General features: G+C 35.3%; 1 protein-coding gene across 1 annotated transcript in view; it reads right to left on the minus strand.

Annotated features, from left to right (window-relative positions):
* Positions 1-792: 792 nt before the first annotated feature.
* Positions 793-21449, minus strand: part of LOC306877980 (uncharacterized protein) — a 90773-nt gene continuing 70116 nt past the window's right edge. The window contains exons 9-11 of the mRNA XM_079430050.1: positions 20871-20924; positions 18198-18311; positions 793-2013 (exon numbers count right to left, since the gene is read on the minus strand). Of these exons, the coding sequence (XP_079286176.1) occupies positions 1831-2013; positions 18198-18311; positions 20871-20924 (351 nt within the window). The 3' untranslated portion in view covers positions 793-1830. The remainder of the gene's footprint in view (positions 2014-18197; positions 18312-20870; positions 20925-21449) is intronic.

Consider the following 21449-nt stretch of genomic DNA (forward strand, 5'->3'; position numbering starts at 1 on the left):
TCATACAGTTGTGCTCTGCTTTCTGTCATTTCCCTGCTTGTCGCTGTTTCAAGTGAATTAATAAAACATGCTCTGTCTGTCTAAAATGTCCATCAAAGTCCTTGTGTTAAAACTAATTAAGGTGTTCACAATCCCAATGGCCCTGCAAGACTGTAAAGCAACCGCACAAAGTGCAATATACAGAACATACTGTTTTAATGTCTCTAGACATATTGTAATCACACAATTTTCATTTTTGTAATAAACTACTATATACTGTTTTTTATACTGTTTGGAGTCCATTTTTAAATACTTTTATTCAATAAGAATGTCTTAAAATAATTATAACAAAATAAAATGCATTTCAATAAAATCTGTAACTGTTTTCAACTTTGATAGTAATAATAATAAATGTTTCATGAGCAGCAAATTAGTATATTATAATGATTTCTGAAGGATCATGTGACACTGAAGACTGGAGTAATGGTTGCTGAAAATTCAGCTTTGATCACAGGAATAAAGTACATTTTAAAATAGATTCAAATAGATTTTTTTTTTAACTGTAATATTATTTCACAATATTACTGTTTTTACTGTTCTCTTGATTATCTTTCAAAAAAAAAAAAAAAATCCATACTGACCCAAAACGTTTGAATCGTAGTAAAATGGGTTATAAAATGGGTTATATTTGTTTTATGGGCACATGAAACTTTGTTGCAAAAAAAGAAGAAAAAAAGATGGTTTAGTCAAAATATGACTATATTTCATCCAGACTCTCCATCTCTGAGAAGCTAAAAGTCCATAAGCTTAATTAAAAAGAGAATCTTTATTAGGGCTGGGAACCGGCAGGCCTCCAGTGATCGGATTATGAGATTTGCTAAGGATTCACAAAATGAAACCGAATGTCTCGTTTGAACTCAGGAGGCTTGTTCTAGTGTCTCTGAAATATTTGATGGGAAAAACTGAAGCAGTTCATAAAAATGGTTCTCTGTGAAAACTGGAAGACAGACAGAGACCATCGGAAAATACAAAACAAACAAACATCAAGGCTCATTATAATAATGTATTGTAATAGTGGCATTATAACGCCACATGTCTGGGGTCTGCATCAAGATAAACAAAACTATTTTTGCACATCCATAATCAAAATGGTCCTTAAGTTCACCATTAAGGGAATGACATTAGCAAACACTCAAGTATGTTAAGAGATAAAATGGCTTCCAGCTAGAGGGCTCATTGTGTAGATTCTGGATTATGACATTATAGTCACACGAGCTAAAGTCAGAATGAGAAAATTCTTTCAAACCATCATCATCATCATCATCATCATTTCAAGGAAACAAACGTGTATTGCCATTTAGCTGTTTATTTTTAAAATACTTCAGTTCCTCAATGCATTTCTCGTTCCATATAACATACGTTAAAACAAAGCAAAAATATCTATATATAAAAAAGAAAAAAAAAATGCTATTTGGATATATACTGTATTGTAATGGAATTAGAAATGCCTTTATTTTGAATTGTTTTATTAAGATACTGTTAGCGCTTTGTAACATTTATAAAACAGTAAAAATGTTATTATGAAACACTATCTTGATCAGTGTCCAGATCAGTGTGACAGATGTCCTGATGGTTCATAGTCTCAGCATGCAAAAAACAAGGCAAACAGAAAATACATCCCAGCTTTAGTCAGACATATCAAACGGGAATAGAAGGGGAGAGAAAAGTAACTGGTAGAGAGACAGAAGATGGAGGAAACTATGAAGATGCAGCCATCTGCTTTCAGTTTAATATTCTGATTGGATGAGTCCATGGATGACAATTAGAATAAAACATGTGAAAAACGTTGAGTCAGTGATCCATGGCATCATCATCTTCATCACTGCTTTGAATAAAATCATCCTCAATGTTGTCTACAGATGGTCCAGCTTCATCATCATCATCAGCCCCGTGCTCTTCACCACCCAGCTCTGCTAACAGCTGCTCCGTATGCTCAAACATGGGTGCGTCCTCACAGCGCAGCTTCACATAGAGCTACAGATTAGAGAAAGAGAGTGAGAAAAAAAGAGATTTTATGATTATTATCAGAGGAATAGTGGCAGTGTTTGTTCGCAGAGTAAAGCGAAATCTCAGCTTTGACTCCAGGCTTGGCATGTTTTGCAGTGTGAACAAGTTGCCACTAAATCACAACTCTCTTCTCCTATATATTTCTCTTTTATCTAACTCCTCTTTTCTCCATCTTTCAAGGACTATCTCTCTTTCTCTCCCTCCGTCTTTCTTCGAGAAGGTCCAGTGCCAGCGAAGTCAGCTGGCAAATTCCACAAATTAGTGACTCTTTTCCAAGCACAAACGAAGCGAGTTCTGCATCAGTGGGAAATTGTTCAGCAAGTGACGGAGTGCTTGCCAGGAAGAGAATTCAATCCCCCCGCTGTCTCAACTCTTATCACTGTAAAATATACCCTGAAAGAACATGATAAAAAAAAGCAATTCTCGATGTGACTGCAAAACAATATATCGCCCCACACTTTCTCCCTTTGCTTAATATAAGAACGCTGGCTGGGGATTTCATCCTGTTTCAGCAGGGAAATCAGTACAATTAATGTCAGGATGTTTTAAAGTTTCAGTGCAACTGTCAAATGTGAATAAAGGGATGTACATGATTAATTAATGATCAATGAATTGTCATTTTAATCAATTAAGCTTAAAAAGTCAGTTAATTTCAACACAAATACATTCGGATGCAAGCTGATGTAAAAATGAAGCAGGCTCAATATAACTAGAGCAGGGGAAAATGTTCTACAAATAACGACTGCACTACCTGCAAACAAAGTGATAATGTATTAAATAATAACATGTCAACAAGAAACATTAAATTAGACCATAATTAATGTAGCACTATGTTATGCGCATCGTGTGTTATTTAACTTAAGTGTTTTAGTGCAAATCACGACCAGTACAAGGTACAGAGAGATAAAGATAAATAATAATAAATAAACAAACAAAAAGTTCTAAAATTAAAAACTTATCTATGCACACAAATCATCCACATGCATTTATAGATAGTAACAATTATCAACTGATATTTAATTTGAATAAAAAACATGAAAATTCCTAAAATTACTAATAAATATGATAAAGATTTAACAGTATGCACATTTTGTATTATTATTAGACAAACTCAGTTTTCACCTTCCTTAAAAACAGTATATTAATAAAAAAAACTATTTTCTATAGAATGCATGTGATTACATTGATACTAGTACAGAAAAAAATAAAGTTATCAAATAAAAAAAAACTAAAGTAATTTAAAAGTAATCTGCATGTCACTGTATTAATAGTAACAATTGTCAGTTGAGAGATAATTGTAATGAAAAACAATTATGAAAATCCCTACTTGAGTACTGATTGAACTGTATGCACGTTGTGTATTATTATTTGACAAACTCAAAATTAAAAGAATTTTCAAATTTCACCTTCCACAAAAACAGCATATTAATGAAAAAAAACTATATTTTCTATAGAATGCATGTGATTGCTAGTAGTACAGAAAGATAAATAATCATAATAAATATAAAGTTATACAATTTAAAAAGTAATCTGCATGTTACTATCAATAGTAGCAATTTAACCAATTAAAAGGTAATTTTAATGAAAAACAGTTATGTTCATGTGATTTAAATGCTGTTAATGATGGGAAAGCTAAAAAGAGCACAGACGTCAGACAGACTTGCACCCCGTCAAAAAGCCACGCTGAGAGTATACAAACTTCCTCAACTTTCAGAAAGCGTCATGTGAGAATGACTAATGCACACTTTTTTCTTCTAAAGGTCACTCCTTATGAGGCATTAGCAGTGTGTTTGGGGTACAGCCCTCTCTTCAGTGAACTGTAATCATACAGACGCTACTCTAACAGCCAGACTTTAAGAAAGCAGTCAAAGCACATTCCTTATTAATACTTGAAAGAGCAGTCATTTAAAAAGCTGGAGAAAGTGACCCCACAACTTATCAACCTCTCCTTCGCTGTTCTTTCCTTGCTTTCCTTCTTTTTATTTAATGAATTTTAGCACCACATAACCTTATTTAACTCCCTCAGGAGCGAAACCACAGAGTCCTTCACACTCACAGACTAACCAGGTCATCTCACACACACATACTGTCAGTGGGCAGCCCGTTGCTCCCTTATATCACCCTCAGAGCCGTGGGAACAGTCGCTAAGCAACAGCGAGTGGCGACAGGGCTCTCTGGGCCTCGTGGGATCTCATTTACGGACCGATCATAAGACCTCAGGAGAGTCTGAAACTCCTACCTGCTCTACAGACCTGACCTTCACTCACACTCACACACACACACACACACACACACACACACACACACGAACATTAAAACCACTGGCCACACAGGTTTAGTTAGACCCATGAGGGCATTTTAACACAATGTTGATGTGTGTGTCCATGTACTGTAAGGCCTTTTCGCTGCAGGATATCAAGGTTAATTGTGATGATAAAGCAATGCTAAAACATTAAACTCACAGGCTCACAGGACTGGAACATTTTAATGTCTTTTGAATGATTTGTTATATACTGGTTAATGCAGAACTGGATTGGATAGCTACATCGGATGGTCATTGCGAACATTACTGTACATTTAATTCCAGGTTCAGCATTCAAATTAATAGACCAATTAGCACCAAAAGGACCAAGATTTCTAGGTAAATGTAACATGCCTGGTTTGGAGAATAAAAACACACTGTACAGATCATCTCTTGTATAAAGTATTTTAATAAAGAAGAACATTTTAAATGGTTTTTTGTTAAGAGTATTCATTAGCTCACTTGCATTAGTGACCTAAAAAGTAACTAAAAGGTGTGAGTGCTTCAATGATGGGGTTTAGAGGAGAAAGAGAAAGAAAGAGACAGAAATCAGAACTAATTATTTATAAAAAAAATAACTGCAGTGCATTTAATTGTTGTATATAATCCTAAATGCAATGCAAATACACACAGTATTTATATGTGTATGTATATAAAATATATAAATTTGTGATGGATGAAAGAATAGATAGACAGACAGACAGGCAGATAGATAGATGGATGTAAAGTGGTGAAGAATTTCAAGCACATTCAGTCACTGGACGGAATGATAGCTAGAATGACACGATGGATGGATGGATGGATGGAGCAATAGATTGATAGCTAGTAAAATAGAACAATGATGGTTGAATGGATGGAACGATAGACAGACAGATGTTGTGGAAAATGCAACAAAGAATTTAATAAACAGCCCTCAATCAAGATATTTGGACAGAATTTCATTAAGTAAGGTGACATACAGCATCTGCAAACATGGGAAAACCTGTCTCCTCTGATAGGAAAATTATTAAAATGACTTAAAATTCAATTATTTGCCATATTTTGTGGAAATATATCTCTAAACTTAACACATAATCCTCCAGGAGCAATAAACCGAGATGATTTTCCGCAGGGATAGAAAAAGCACTGCATAAAGAGAATGACCCTGTACCACTCCACCCACCCCTTCTACAAATAAATGAATTGAGAAACACTTGTGCCACAGCTCCTGTGATTTGGATTCACAGATCTGAGTTGTGTTTATTTAATCAGTCTAGAGGAGGACGGCGCTCCAGCTAATGTGTTACCTCAGCAACAGCCACCATCTGGAGTTCCACCGTGTAATTACTGAGACCTGATCTCCAGTCCCGATAAGAGTTACACTCCATCAGCCACTGATGCACACACAGTGTCAAAAACACCTTACACAAACCCACAGTTCACCCATCACCCACTCAATCTCATCATCTTTACATCCTCTAATAAGCTCTCAAACATGTACACAGCGGAAATGTTCCTCCTGGAGGAAGCTACTGCTGAATACTATCTTCCACATTTTGCAAGCAATCCCTCCCTTATCCAAGACATCTACCTTCTCCACTGATGTATTTGTATGTTTTGAAATTGCAGATTTGCAGAGGAGCTCTGTCTGGGGGAAGAAGGTCTTTTCTGAAGAAAATTGGCTGGAGGTGGTGACGTGTGTGTGTGTGTGTGTGTGTGTGTGTGTGTGTGTGTAAAAGAGCAGAAAAGAGTCTGCGATCTTCTGCTATGGCCATCTTACTCACTTGGGAACAAGAAAAAAAAAAGAATTTCGCACACGCTTGTGCGACTGAAGACAAACCACATACACATACACAAACACATCTGTTTCTCTCTCATGTTGTGGATATTAAACTAAGCTAATGATTTTTCGAGACCCTAATCCTAAACCAAACCTGCACACAAACATTTTTGCATTTTTAGATTTAAATAGATGCTTAGTGCGTTTATTAAGGATGTTATTTTCACAATTCAGAAAAAAACTGAAACACATTTAATTAATCTACATAAGGTTCAGTTTTATAAATAAATCTATAAATCATTTCATATACAGTATATATACACACACACATGAATGTGTACACGCATTGACAGGTCCTCAGAATTCAGACTAAAAAGGGCATTATTATTATCATATATATTTCTATATACTGTATGTTATTAAAATAGAAATATTAGCATCTTTCACTTGGATTTAGAATTAACAACAAGTATGTGTGCATATATACACAATATTTTTTTGTATACATCCATCTATTTTAAACTTGGGTAAGACTGCAGAGATGTTTATTTACAATATTTAAATTTGTATTTTATAAAAATTAGGATATTTTTTTCTTTATTTAGATAAAAAAATTATCCCAGGATAACACAAACTCATACAATCAGACTTAAGTATCTAAGTGTGACTTCTCTACTTCCAAATACAAAGCAGAAGTTTCCTGGTCCCAGAGTGTGTGTCAGGAATAGGCATTTGTGTTGAAAGCAATGAATGTGATTGTGTTCGTGCCTGTCCTTCCCTCTTTCTCTGCCTTCTTTCATCATTCAGATTACCATGAAGGACTCCTCCTACTGTCCTTAAATCACTCTCTTCAGGCCGTATCTCTCACTCTTGTTCTGTGCCTCTCTTTTCTGATGAACTGCTGGGCTAGACCGACTTCTGGTCGACAACTGACCTTACTGTCCAGCTGACAGATAGTCATTTATATCTGCACAAGTTACACACACACACACACACACGTACACATTCTTTCCTTTCCTCTTTCCTTCCTGCATTGCTAAAATACAGTGTGATGGCAAAATAAATTTTACCTGAGTTGTAACTTTGCAGAATTTTATTTTGTTTTGTATTCACATTAATCATCTGACCAAACCAATTCACTAGAATGAGTCATTTCAAACAGCATTCGAGTATGGGCTGTGAAGGACTTTCATTTCTTGGTTCTACCTCTAACAAGACATCTTCTTGATGAATGAACATTGAACTGAATCATGAGTAAATGATTCAACGATTCATTCCTTAAACACAAAGAGACACACATACATACCTAATGTCAAAAAAGGTCAGCTTTCAAACACTTCTGTGCATCAAAGCAAGAAAACGCGAGTGCCATAAGAGGTATCATGGCAGAGTGATACCAAAGGACATAGTTTTAGTGTGATTCTACAGACGAATAAGTGACTCCAATCCAGTGTGCTCGTGTCTACCAGAAGTGATTTCTCTAAGAGCACAGTGATAGCACCTTCCTATATCTCAAGAGATGAGAATGGCTCTTAATACATCAAACTACAGACCTGAGCTAAAAGAACAGCCAAACATAATGCACTCAACAAAAGATGCTCTGCAGCTCTCACTCAACTGGGAGCGCACAGATACAGGCAAACAGACCGGAAGGGTTCTCTAGAGTACATTTATAAAGCATCAGTCTACTCAAAGTCTCTGTGAATTCAAATATTGCACACCATATAAGAAAGATTTTTGAAACTACATGAGATAAAAGTAAAAAACAAAACAAACAATGCAATACATCATACTAGATAGATTTATTATTTTTGTGCACTTTTTCCATTTATAATTACACTTAAAACAGGAAGTGATAAGAGAGAATGGGATTTGTAAATGTTGCAAGCCAGATTTGAACCCTGATTAGTACCCTACATGATCACCATAACTCAATACGTCTAAGCACATGGGCTCTGATGATTACACAATGTTTAAACCTGAGGAAAAGAAAACTGGTAACAACAACTGTCTACAATTGCTATGCTAAAAAACACAGTAAATCAATACAGACTATAAATAAAGACGATTTGCACATCTTTTCTCAGCTGTTGTTTGCGGACCCTTTTTTGCTAGCGGTTTAAAATTCCACCTGCTTTCTAAACCTCGACAGATAAGAGACCAAATTGGACTGGAGGGTTTTTGAAAATGATCTTGAACCTAGTGAATGGAAGAGGTCCAGACTGCTGCAGAAAAACACACTGACAATTACAGTGACTAGATTGAGGGACGTTACTGATATTCTTGTTTGATCTACTAAGTTTTTCTACTGCTGGATGTTATATGCATAAATATTATCAGTCAATATCAGAGATTTTTGCAATTATTGGTATCAGACAATGTGATATATTGGTCTTGTTGAATTGTTGTGTTTAGATGACCACTGCCTTTATTTAATATTTATTTAAAATCAATCTTTTGAAACAAGGATTTAATACCACTATTAAATGGAATATTTTGTCATTCTTAAAATTAATATCCATTTTATTAAACCATACATTCCTTACTGAAAATTCATTTAAAACACCTGATTTCAGTTTTTAATTTTTTTAGTTTGGGTATTATATTTTTTATTCAGACAAAATAGTGTGTGTGTGTGTGTGTGTGTGTGTGTGTGTGTATGTGTGTGTGTATGTATATATATATGACTAAATATCAGCAATTTATCGGTTATCACGCAAAAACCCGCTCATCGGTACAGTTAATTTTTAATATAGTCAATTTGCTCACACTTTATTTTAAGGTTGAGTTCTCATTATTAACCAAGCCCTAATTACTGCTCATAGTTAGTAAGGTAGTCACTATGGGTAGGATTAAAGATATAGAATATAGCAGTGGTCGGCATCAGGCCAAAAGTGGCCCGCCAGCAATAATATCTGGCCCGCGCCCATAGCCAGATTATTTTGATAGCGGCTGGTTCTGAAATAGATCTTTCATGACAGCAACAGTTACTCACAATCAGAGTATGTGAGCGGAGTGGAAAGGTGTGATTTTGAATGGAGCGAGGAGCGGATTTTTTAAAAGTCGGAGCGTCGTGGTTTTCACTCACTCCGCTCCATCACCGCTCCATCAAGAGTACAATTCATGCCAACGACCCGTAATATAACTGCATATTTAGCAAGAATTCACGTTAAACATATTTAGCTAGCTAGATAGAAAAGGATCACTCAAATCAGAAAGAATGTGAAGGCCATGACTGCAGTGGACTTGAGCAGGAAGTTATATTTCTCAAGGAATTTATTTGTTCCTTCTGAATATTTTCAGCTGACAGTTGACTTTTTTTTTTCTTAGAATTGCGTGATATAAACTCGCAATTGTGAGAATATACGAGTCTTTTTTCCCCCCCCTTAAAACTGGACTTTAACTCCAGCTTTAAGATTATATCTCACAATTGCGAGTTTATATCACAATTCTGTGAAAAAAAGTCAGAATTGTGAGATAAAAAGTCACAATAACCTTTTTTTTTTTTTTTATTCAGTGGCGGAAAGGGGCTTCCATAGAACTGTGATATTTCAAACATACTGAAATACTTTAGACGCAGAGCGGTGTTTCTGATATCAGTAGCCAGGTTTCCATCCAAAGCTGCGAATTTAACTCATGCGCAAAATTGGAATATCGCATAAAATATTTGCGAACGAGCACAGTTTCCATCCAACGAGTCAAAGAGAACAAAATCGTCACTTCCTGGTAAACTGGCACTAAATAGCCTATAGAAAACTAGGATAAGCTACTGAATATAATAATTTTCATATATGAAAAATTAATTGCGCCTCAGAGAGAGCAGACGAAACACAATAAATGCTTTCATTGCTTTCGGAGGTGAATGTTGCTGTTTGGGAACACAGTCGTGTAAGACAATTATACAGAAATACTTTGATGACAGACTTATAACATTTCGACCATAACATTTCAGATGCTGTGGAACAAGATCAGTCCGCTGCTAATCAAGTTATCCTGTCTCATAGCGCAAAGCCACATGACTTTTTTGATGCGCTTGGAGGAAGTTATTCGCAAAATGCGTTTCCATCTCCCTTTATTCGCATTAACCCTTTTTCGCACAAGTCAAAACCACCTCAAGCGAGCGTAAAAACTGTTTTACGAATTAAGGGATTTGTATTCGAAATCTGGCGTTTCCATCACGCATTTCTCATGCGATACTTCAAAATGCGCATTAAAACAGAGTGATAGAAACTAGTGAGCTCGGAGTGGAGTGGGAGCGAAGGGATTATTAAATGCTCGGAACGCGGAGGGGAAATTGTTGATGCTCCACTCCGCTCACATACTCTGTTCGGACACCGCCACACAAATGTGGCTTTTTGTTAATGACTGTCGCAGAATTTTACACAGAGTAACAGTTTACTACCAGTTACAAAATACACTGTAACAGTCAGTCACAGGCAATTCTGGTTGCATTTTTCATCAATTAATATCTTAAATTATCCTTTGACTATGTTCTGGCCCACTATCTAGTGGTGAAATTATTTTTTTTTTTGGCCCGATGCCAAACTTAGTTGCTGACCCCTGGAATATGGCAATGCTTTACAAGTACTAATAAACAGCCAATATGCTAGTTATATGCATGCTAATAAGTAACTAGTTAATAGTGAGAATTGGTCCCTATACTAAAATTTTACCATCAAATCCTTACTGAAAATGAATGTCTTCAAGTGACAAATGTCTGATTATTCGTCCTGATGTTTTGCCCACTGTGTCACACCACCACACTGACTGTTAAAAACATAGAGAGGGGCACTAATCGTGGCCCTCACTAGAATATTTTTATCCTGACATTTGACCCCTGCAGTGTAAAAGCCGTAAACAATGTGCGACACCTAATAGCTGGTTTTGAGCTAAAACATACAATCAAAAATGTATGATTCACATCGCCTGTTCTCTATCTCAATGGAGTGTGTGAAAGACAGCTGTGGGTTCAGATGTGTTCAAATCTACTGCACTCAATGAAATGACACAAAGCATCTACAGTAACACACAGCTGTCGCACATAAAAATAAAGGGTTGAGTAAAATACATGCGTAGAAATGCATACAAATATACTTAAAACTGTTAAATTACAGAGAAAGTCTGCACCGGGCAAGTCTAAAAACACTCATGCATCTCTTCCAGGAAATATTATATTCACTCAGATAAACTGGTAGAAAACAGTACACCTGAAACATAATTTGTTTAATTGGAATGTGAAAAGAGCGTGAAGACAGTTGCGCAAATTAACAAACAAATTGTTTAACTGCGCATATTACCTCCTGGAGGTCACACAAGGTGTGTGTGTTCAAGTGAATGTGCTTTTTGATTGTTTTGCCTGAGGCAATTTCTAAAGCTGCCATGGTAAGTTACAGACAGAGCAATGAGACACTCAAAACTGGTCATTTTGCACCCATGGCTGAGCGAGACGCTTCACTAACGCTGCAGTAACATTGTGACACACAAGATCTATACTGCCACACAGAACAAAAGCTGATAAAATGTTCTTCAATTTCCCCTCAAGGATCGATAAAGTGTGACAGTCTATTCACGAAGCATGAGGCTGGAGCATATATGCATCATAACATAAGCATGATAAATCATTATATGTAAGATTATTAATGGCTGAAAATATGGTCATGCACTCAAAGCTTAATCAATACTGTCCGGATCAATACAGGACAAGGGATGAAGGTAATGAAGAATAAAAAGAGATGTACTGAGGGATGAAGAGGGGAAGAATGAGCTGATGGAGATAAATAAGAGATAGTGACATTTGAAAAGGAGAAGAAAAATACTGAAGAATACAAAATATTTAAGTACTGTGAAAGAAATACACTGCAAGTGATTAGATCACAAAAAAATATTTTTTATATTTTGTATGTTTTGAATTGGACTTTTACAGTTCCATGATCCTTTTTTTTCAACTCTTCTTCTAAGGTCATGTGACTCTTGATCAATTATCTGTGAGTATAAAGGAGTGTTTGAAATACATTTTGTATAGTTTGACAAAGAACCTGTTAGCACAAAATGTTACCTTGTGTAAAGTCCAGGAATATCTCATTTAGCATTTCTTTGTCGAGCACCTATAAATGCTTTCATTGCTTTCGGAGGTGAATGTTGCTGTTTGGGAACACAGTCGTGTAAGACAATTATACAGAAATACTTTGATGACAGACTTATAACATTTCGACCATAGCATTTCAGATGCTGTGGAACAAGATCAGTCCGCTGCTAATCAAGTTATCCTGTCTCAGCGCAAAGCCACATGACTTTTTTGATGCGCTTGGAGGAAGTTATTCGCAAAATGCGTTTCCATCTCCCTTTATTCGCATTAACCCTTTTTCGCACAAGTCAAAACCACCTCAAGCGAGCAGTTTCCTCAAGAACCACTTTCTTTGTCGAGCACCTAATTTTGAGCATTTTGTGCTGTTGATATACATGCATTGGTTCCGTCTTTGCTAAATCGCATTTGTAGGTAATCAGAAACACATTACGGCCAAATATGCACTAGTTGTAACTGCTAATGTAAATCAAACCATGAAAACTGTAAAATACACACAAGTTTCGGTGGAAATTCTGATAATTCTTTTTAGGATTCTTTGATCAAGAGAAGGTTGAAAAGAACAGCTTTTTTTTTTTACTTGAACAGCACATTTATATTTGAAATATGAACATCTGTAAAAATGTAAATGCATTCTTGCCAATTTGAAGCACCTTTGCTGAATTTATTTTTTAATCTTTTAACTTTTCACAGTAGTGTACATTAATACTTAAATGTTTCATACAAATTGTTGATGCTGACAAATTTGAGAATGTTAAAAAAGAACTAATGAATGAATGAATGAATAAATAAATAAAATTCAGTAATTGTTGCTCACCTCATGTCTGGCCAAACCTACAAGTATATGACTGTTCCTTTTTACATAAAACACTAAAGTTGAATCTTTAGAGCAAAATTCTTGAGTCAGATTATTTAAATGAATTAGATGATCAAGACGACAAAATCAAAATGATTTGTTATCCTGAGATCAAATCATGATTGACTTAATGAACTGAAAAATGGAAACAATATCTAATACATTTTAGTCTGTTCCTCACAAAAAGCTAATTATGAATTCAGATGACTTCGAATATGGACCACAAATCATATGGACCACTTTTTTCATACCTTTATAGTTCTTACTTTTTAAAGCTAGATTCATTCATTGTATTAGCATTGAATTACCATCCAATGTATTATACCATCCAGTGTATTACCATGGAAAGACCACCAAAAATCATGAAGGCCTGGACCAACACGAGGGAGATGGAATTTTAAATTTTGGGTAAACTTGATCCTTTATCACCAGGTATAAGCAGCAATAAATCTCGACTGACCATTTGTGATCGAATCAGTGAGACAGATGTTAATTGCAGGTAAAAATAGGGCCACAGAGACAAAAAAGTACTGAGAAAGAGAGGAAGAAAAAAAAAGAGTTAGCCAGGAATAGAGGGAGTAAAGAGAGGTAGTGAGGAATGGCATGAGAGAAAGAATGAGAAAAGAGAGGTAGTGAGGTATGGAGAGGGAGGAGAGGTGGGTATTGAGGGATGGACGTGTAAAGAGCTGGACATTGACCAGAAGGCAGAAAATCAATGGTGAATAGCAGCTAAAGTAGAATCTGCCTGAAGTCATAGACTGTGACAGAGGAATGAGCGGAGAGTAAGGAAGCAAGAGAATGATGGGATAAAGGTAGAAAAAGGCAATATGAGCGCAGATACGGAAAACAAATCCACAGCCGGCAGAGTAGCTACAAGCTAATTAAAATCAGAGGAGCAGGGGAAATCAATCGATTCAGGACAAAAATCGAGGCTGTAATCAAGAGATTAGCTCAGAAGCCATCAATTTCAAAACAACTTGCTAATGATCACTAAAGGCATGAAATTGAAGATTTAAAAATATATGGAAATACTTTTGAAGATCCAACCCTCAGCAGCTGGGCAACAGCTAACAACGTAATTATATATTTCAAAGTCTCCATTTTAGATATTAGGACTATGTCTGTGTGTATGTATGCATGTATTAAAGCACATTTCTTGACATTTTGACTTTCTCCTATAAAACATAGAAGATAATTTTAAGATCTTTAAATGACTTTTTTCCATTCAATGTAAGTTGAAGTTCAAATCAACATTGAACCAATATTGTATGGACCAAAAATCCAGATCCATTTTTTTAAATACCTTTTTTTGTATTCTACATCAAATGGAAATACATTTCTGTTTTATAGGTTAAAAGGAATAGTTTCCTCAATAATTAAAATGTTTTCACCCTCAGGCCATCCAAGATATACTGCAGATTAGTTTGTTTCTTCTTTAGAACACATTTGGAGAAATTTAGCATTACCTCACCGGCTCACCAATGGATCCTCTGCAGTGAATGGGTGCCATCAGAATAAAAGTTCAAACAGCTGATAAAAACATCACATCATGCTTGTAATTGAACAAATAAATCATTAAGGCTAAATTTAAACCATCACTTCTGGCCAAATTTCCATAATCCATAGTCCATAATTTACAATAACACTTCTCCCAGGAAAAAAGTCCATCCCCCTGACATCATAATCCACTGACATATTGGTTAAGAACTGTTTTTGCTTATAATCTGTACTTGAACTATGCATACTGATTCAGACGCAGCAATTTTTTCACTGGAGTAAGCAATGTTTTAGATAGAGGACTTGTAATGTTATGATGGAAGCAATGGTTTAAAGTTAAAAACATCTTACTGATGGATTTGTTTCATACAAGAACAGAGCTTTTCACTTAACAGGACATTAACTGAAAGACTGGAGTCGTGTGGATTACATGTGGATTATTGTGATGTTTTATCAGCTGTTTGGACTCTCATTCTGACGGCACCCATTCACTGCAGAGGTTGCACTATTGAGCAAATGATGTAATGCTACATTTCACCAAGTTGGTTTCTGATGAAAAAACAAACTTATCTACATCTTGGATAGCCTGAGGGTGAGTAAATTTTCAGTAAATGTTCAACTATTCCCATTTACAGAGAAATGATGCAGAAAATAAGACTACTGAAATATACTCTTCTCAAAGGTAAAACAAAATGTACATGATCATCAGATTTAATAACAGTTTAGGTGATACTATTACTAAAAGTTGAAAGATCATCAGATTTAATAACAGTTTAGGTGATACTCTTACTAAAAGTTGAAAGATCATCAGATTTAATAACAGTTTAGGTGATACTCTTACTAAAAGTTGAAAGATCATCAGATTTAATAACAGTTTAGGTGATACTATTACTAAAAGTTGAAAGATCATCAGATTTAATAACAGTTTAGGTGATACTATTACTAAAAGTTGAAAGATCATCAGATTTAATAACAGTTTAGGTGATACTCTTACTAAAAGTTGAAAGATCATCAGATTTAATAACAGTTTAGGTGATACTCTTACTAAAAGTTGAAAGATCATCAGATTTAATAACAGTTTAGGTGATACTCTTACTAAAAGTTGAAAGATCATCAGATTTAATAACAGTTTAGGTGATACTATTACTAAAAGTTGAAAGGTTATCACTTTCAATACTAAGCAACAAGCTGGCAACTCATTCATAACTGGCAATATATTTCACAGTGCAGAGAGATGACCTTCTAAAAGGCTAATTAATAAATAATTATTGTTTGCTTTATTATGGCCATATTAATGACAGCTAACAAAAGCTTGGCCAAAATGGGGCACTGATTAAAGAGCAGATGAATAATTGAGACGTTAGCAAATGTAATTAAATATTCACAAGTCTGAACCAAAGCCAAAAGCGTGACTTTCAGGTCTTATTTACATATTTTGTGCTCATGAGCTAATTTTTACTCTCAGATTTAATATAAAATTATATATTAAATATTATACATATTAACTCAATCCGAGCAGCTGAGTCCTTAGCCATCTTTAAGGAACAGCTAAAAACAATCTCTTCCATCTTTATTTGACCGTCTAACTCTAGCACTCTCTATTATAATTCTATTTTATCTATCTGTCTTCTTAGTTTCTATTAGTCTTTTAAAGTCTTTTAGTTTTCATTTTATTCAAATTTAAATAACATTTCCGGAATTGGGGTTGTACTAGTTTTCTTAAAAAAACAAAATTCTATTCTAGTCTTAGCACTTGCATATTGTTGCTCTTTTGTTGGTTTTGATTGCTTCTATTGTCCTCAAGTCGCTACTTAAGTCTGCTAAATGACTAGATGTAAAAGAATATATATATATATATATATATATATATATATATATATATATATATATATATATATATATATATATATATATATATTACAATTAAATTATATTTCATCCATTGGGTCAGTAATTTTATTTATACAATTTTTTTTTCAAGTTTTCTTATCCATTTGTATATCCGTAAATGTAACTTTTACTTTTATTAGTGAGGTTAAAACAAAGACAGTTCTGGGTGCTGAGACAGGGTCAGAGTTTGTATTACGTCTCATCTGGCTGTTTTAATTTGAAGGTTTACATGTCTGAGACCTTGAAAAGCCACTAGGATCGATAAGAGTACTGAGATAGATTTCTCCTGCTTTCCTATTGGCTGGCCATAACTGCCCATCAATATTGCATTCTGCAATAACATTAAGCAATGCAAGTCTATGTTTCAGAGTCTCAAGAAGAGACATCCAGTATGGATTTACAGGCATATGTGAGACAACAGGTGTGCATCCAGGGTCTTTCCCCAAATTTAAATGACTAGAAACAAGAAGGAAACGAGAGGCTGCAAAGTGAAGCAGAGGAAATGAAGGATGAATGACAACGAAACCATCAGAGAATGAGAGAGACATAAGGGCTTTTCACACTGCGCTTAACCCCAGGTTATCGTCGTTCTAAACACCGAAACGTTTCACACCTGTAATCTGAAAGCAGTGTTAGCACCTTTTTACCCAGGGTTATGATACCCTGCTCCGGAGCAAGGTTAGCACCGCATTTGCGGTGTTAACCCCGGATTGCGGTGCTACGTTTTTTCAGTGTGAAATGGAGCGGTGTTTGCTTGTTGCTGCTGGACGCTTAGCAACAGACAGCCAATCAGAATGCTCAATGTCACATCAGTAACAGGAAACGCATGTCGTGTAAACAGCAGCCGGTGAGAGAAAAGTAAGAAATGTCAAAAGATGGAAAGCGTGTGAACAGGAGTTATGAGGGGAATGTATTATTCACTTAAAAGAAATATTCACATACTTGTTTTGCCTTTGTTTTCTTGCCTTTGTGTGTCTCATGAGGCTTAAAACGACTAAAGACCAACGCGGTGACTTTTAAAAAGCAGTGTAAACAGGTTACCTGCTGTTTGTTCAATCAGTGACGGTGACACCGCAAATATGCAAATAAGAACATTAACCCAGGGTTTAGGACTGTACAGTGTGAAACGTCTGTTAATGAATACCCAGGATTAACAGTTAACCCCAGGTATAGTATGAGCAGTGTGAAACGTGATTACAGATAACCCAGGATTCCGTTTATCCTGGGTTTAGGATGACCCAGGGTTAACAATTTAAATTGTGAAAAGCCCTATAGAGAGAGAAAAGCGACAGAAGAGGAACAAAAGAAACTACATGCAGTGACCAAAAGTTTCTTCAGAGAGAACCAAAGTCCAGTAACAGTGAAAAGCCTGAGGAAGAGATGGAAATGGGGAGGAGGAAGAGAAAGAAGAAAGGACAGGGGTTGGTTAAAAAAAAAAAAAAAAAAAGAGCTATTGTGATACCTCAACCTGCAAGCTATTCCCGCTCTCGTTTTCTTTCAAAATCGCCTTTCATTTTCCATTTCTATAGCACTCGGACACCAGCAGAGTTTGATCAATTTCACAGTAGAAAAAGAGCTGATGGCATGCTGAGAGAGCCATGACAGATGGAAAAAATGAGAAGGGACCAAGGGAGGAGTGGAGAAATCAGCCAGGTAGAAAATGTGTGTGCACTGTATGTGGGGGAGAATGAAAACTATGCCAAGATGAAATCAGATGGCCTCATCATTTCCAAAAGAACAGTGTGAGTATGTGTGTAAGCTGTACCTTTTTGGCCTTGCTAAGGTACGTCCAAGCTGATTTTCTTAAGTTCACAACGTTGTTTGTCAAGTCTTGTTTGTCCAGCTGCAAATAAATCAGCCATCCCAACAGATACCAGACCTGAAACAGGAAGAGGAGAAAATACATATACATAAATACATAAAATAAAAAACATAGACGCATAAAAATGAATTTTGTATAAATACATATGTACAAATGTGTGTGTGTGTGTGTGTTTCTTTAAACATTGCAAAAAATGCTGATTATTTCGCTAAAAAAAAATTGAATAATTATTGACAATTTCTAATAATTTTTGGTTTTATTAAACCAAATTATTGTGGGGTAAGCTGTGTCTATAGTTTTACTAACTTAACTATTTTTTATAACTATTTTTGCACTGTATACAAATTTTGGATTATTAAAACCTTTTCCTGGCTGGTTTATTAAAATGGGAATAATGTGCAACAAACAGACTTTAGAATGGGTAGTATGACAATTTATATATTTATTTATTTATATTGTCTATTCATATTTTAATTTGAAATGTAAATCATTCCCATATTCCCCACTGATTCCAAATGTGCAGTGTAGGAGTACTCCAGGATCAGGGTTTGGAAACACTGGTCTATAGGATGAATTATGTCAAATCTGGTACAGTTTACCCCGCTCTCCCCTTCAGTACATACATAAAAGAAGGCAGAGACAGTCAGTCAGCCACTTGTAATTAACAAAACAAACCTAAAGCACTTCCTGTGCACTCTGTCAGCGCTATAAATATTTGATTTCAGGCAGGATTAAAATAACCTTATTTTGCAGCAAACAGAGAGGGAGAAACAAACAATCGGGCAGCTTTGTTTGTACCCTGAAAAATGAGAAGTCAGACGCAAACGGGCTGTGGGGAAGGGTGTGTGTGCATATTTTTGTTGTGCTGTGTTGAAGTGCTCTTCACTTTATCACCTACTGTTATACTCTATACCCTCCTCTGATGTCTCAATAACACACCACAGAGAGTTCAAACATCTCTCACTCCCACTCTCTCTGTCTCTTTCTCTTTCACACTCTGATTCTCCTGAGCCGAATGTTCAGAACACTCTGTAAGCGCTCTCAATCTGTCAGATATCTATTAGAAAGAAAGAGAGAGAGAGAGTGTTTGTGTGTTTTTGTGAGGGACTAGACTCATTGCGTACACTAAGGATAGGAATCAAAGGAATTTAATGGTCCAGTTCCGATTCCGAAAATAAAGGACTTTTTAAAATAGCTAGTAGAACTGGTGATAAAAAAATCTAAATAAAATTAAATTAAATTAAATATTTTAAAATCATAAGCTTCATATTCATTTTTTAAATAATGTATTGGCTTCAGTTTTGCTAATTAATTATGCATCAACTCTCAGAATGTTGTTTGTACTGTACAAGTTATGTTTATTTTTATTTAGTCTGAAGAAAAGATCAGAATGCCCTCTAGTTTAATAATGATTTTTGTGCTTTTGATGGTTTTGAAAACCATCATTTTTGTAACATTAGGGTGCTGGAAAAAGATGTGCTATGTGCATGTGTGCTTGAATACATGGTTTATGAGGATGTGTATAATGATATTGGTATTACAATATAAACATGGTTTATGAGGATACCTCCTTCGTCCTCGCAAACCAAATGTCCAACAAAAACAAAAAAAACCTGTGCTTTTTTTAAATTAAAAAAATGCCAGTAGTTTTCTTTGAGGGGTAGGGTTAGGGTAAAGGGGATAGAAAATACAGTTTCTACAATATAAAAACCATTACATATATGGAGAGCCCCTGTAATCCACATAATACAATTGTGTGCGTGTGTGTGTGTGTGTGCTAGTCTGTCAAAATAAGATGTCCCAGTATCTCAGTTTCAGCACTGTGTAATTTCCATAGCTAATAATGTAAAGTGAAGACCAAAGCACTTTCACACAAACTACTGTTTCAGCAGGATATAGCGCTATATATTATTAATCCAGCCATCTGAGACTGTGAGCAATGCATCAAATGCTGGTGTCAAACATCCTACCAAGTAGATCTGGTAAAATAGGCCTGATAATACACAACTACAACAAAGAGAAAAAAACACCTTATATGTTATAATTAAGTCATTTATTGTCCTTCTTAACACTGAATCATCTCAATCTAGTATGATTTATTTAGATCAATCCAACAACTCTTTACAACTGGCTAACTTGTAAAATGAATAAAAGCACTTCTATACTGTGGCTGAGAGAGCTCAACGTTCTGCAACTTCAGAAAACACACGCAAATAGAAAAAGCACCAGCAAATCAAGAAAACATCATCAATTTGACAGCAGGTGCTGCAAATGCTTACAACTCAAACAAATAAAGAAACGCAAAAGAAACGCACTGCAAATGCTCACAACACAACCAAATAAAGAATTTTACTTCTTTATTTGGTTGTGTTGTGAGCATTTGCAAGGGGTGTGTTGTCAAATTGATGAAGTTATTTTCTTAATTTGCAGGTGTTTCTATTTGCAGTGCATTTCTTTATTTGTTTGCGTTGTAAGCATTTGTAGCGCGTGTGTTGTAAAATTGACAAAATTGTTTTCTTAATTTGCAGGTGTTTTTTTTATTTGCAGCACGTTGAGCTCTCTCGGCCACTGTACTTCTACCATTTAAAAAAGATGATAAAAAAAGTTAACACACACCTCCACAACCTCGTCATCCTCCTCCAGAAGATCCTCCAACACCTCTGTGGCCATCTGGAAAAAGAAAACAGTTATTCATTTACTGAAATACGACATGTAACTCGAAAGTTAATTGATTTTTAAGTCCAAATAATTCCACAACTGCTCAAAAGTTATTTTTGCATAAATAGAAACTGCATTGTGACATTATTTAGATGTCATTAAGCACACCATCCTGCATGCATCTAGCATTTTCCATCATTTTTAATGGTGATTTTTATTCAATCAGCATAAATTATACATAATGGTCACATTTTGTTATACTGCCTTAAAATGAAATTTAAATAAATATATATTCTTTTGCATTATGGTAATGAGAATTGTGTCACAGAGCAAAAAATTATAATGGTCTTAAAAATAGGCTTAAAGAATGCAATTGCTTTATTTTGGGGAAATCTCGCAGTAGGTTTTTTTGCGGTTTACCAATAATCTAAATCATAGTCAAGTGTAATAACTGGATCAGTGAAGTCTGTTTATATTTGGCTTATGGTCAACAGCACTCTTTTTGCTGAACTTTAATTAAGTGTTAACTGTGCTCTG

Source organism: Barbus barbus, assembly GCF_936440315.1.
Source record: "Barbus barbus genome assembly, chromosome: 12".
Taxonomy (NCBI): Eukaryota; Metazoa; Chordata; class Actinopteri; order Cypriniformes; family Cyprinidae; genus Barbus; species Barbus barbus.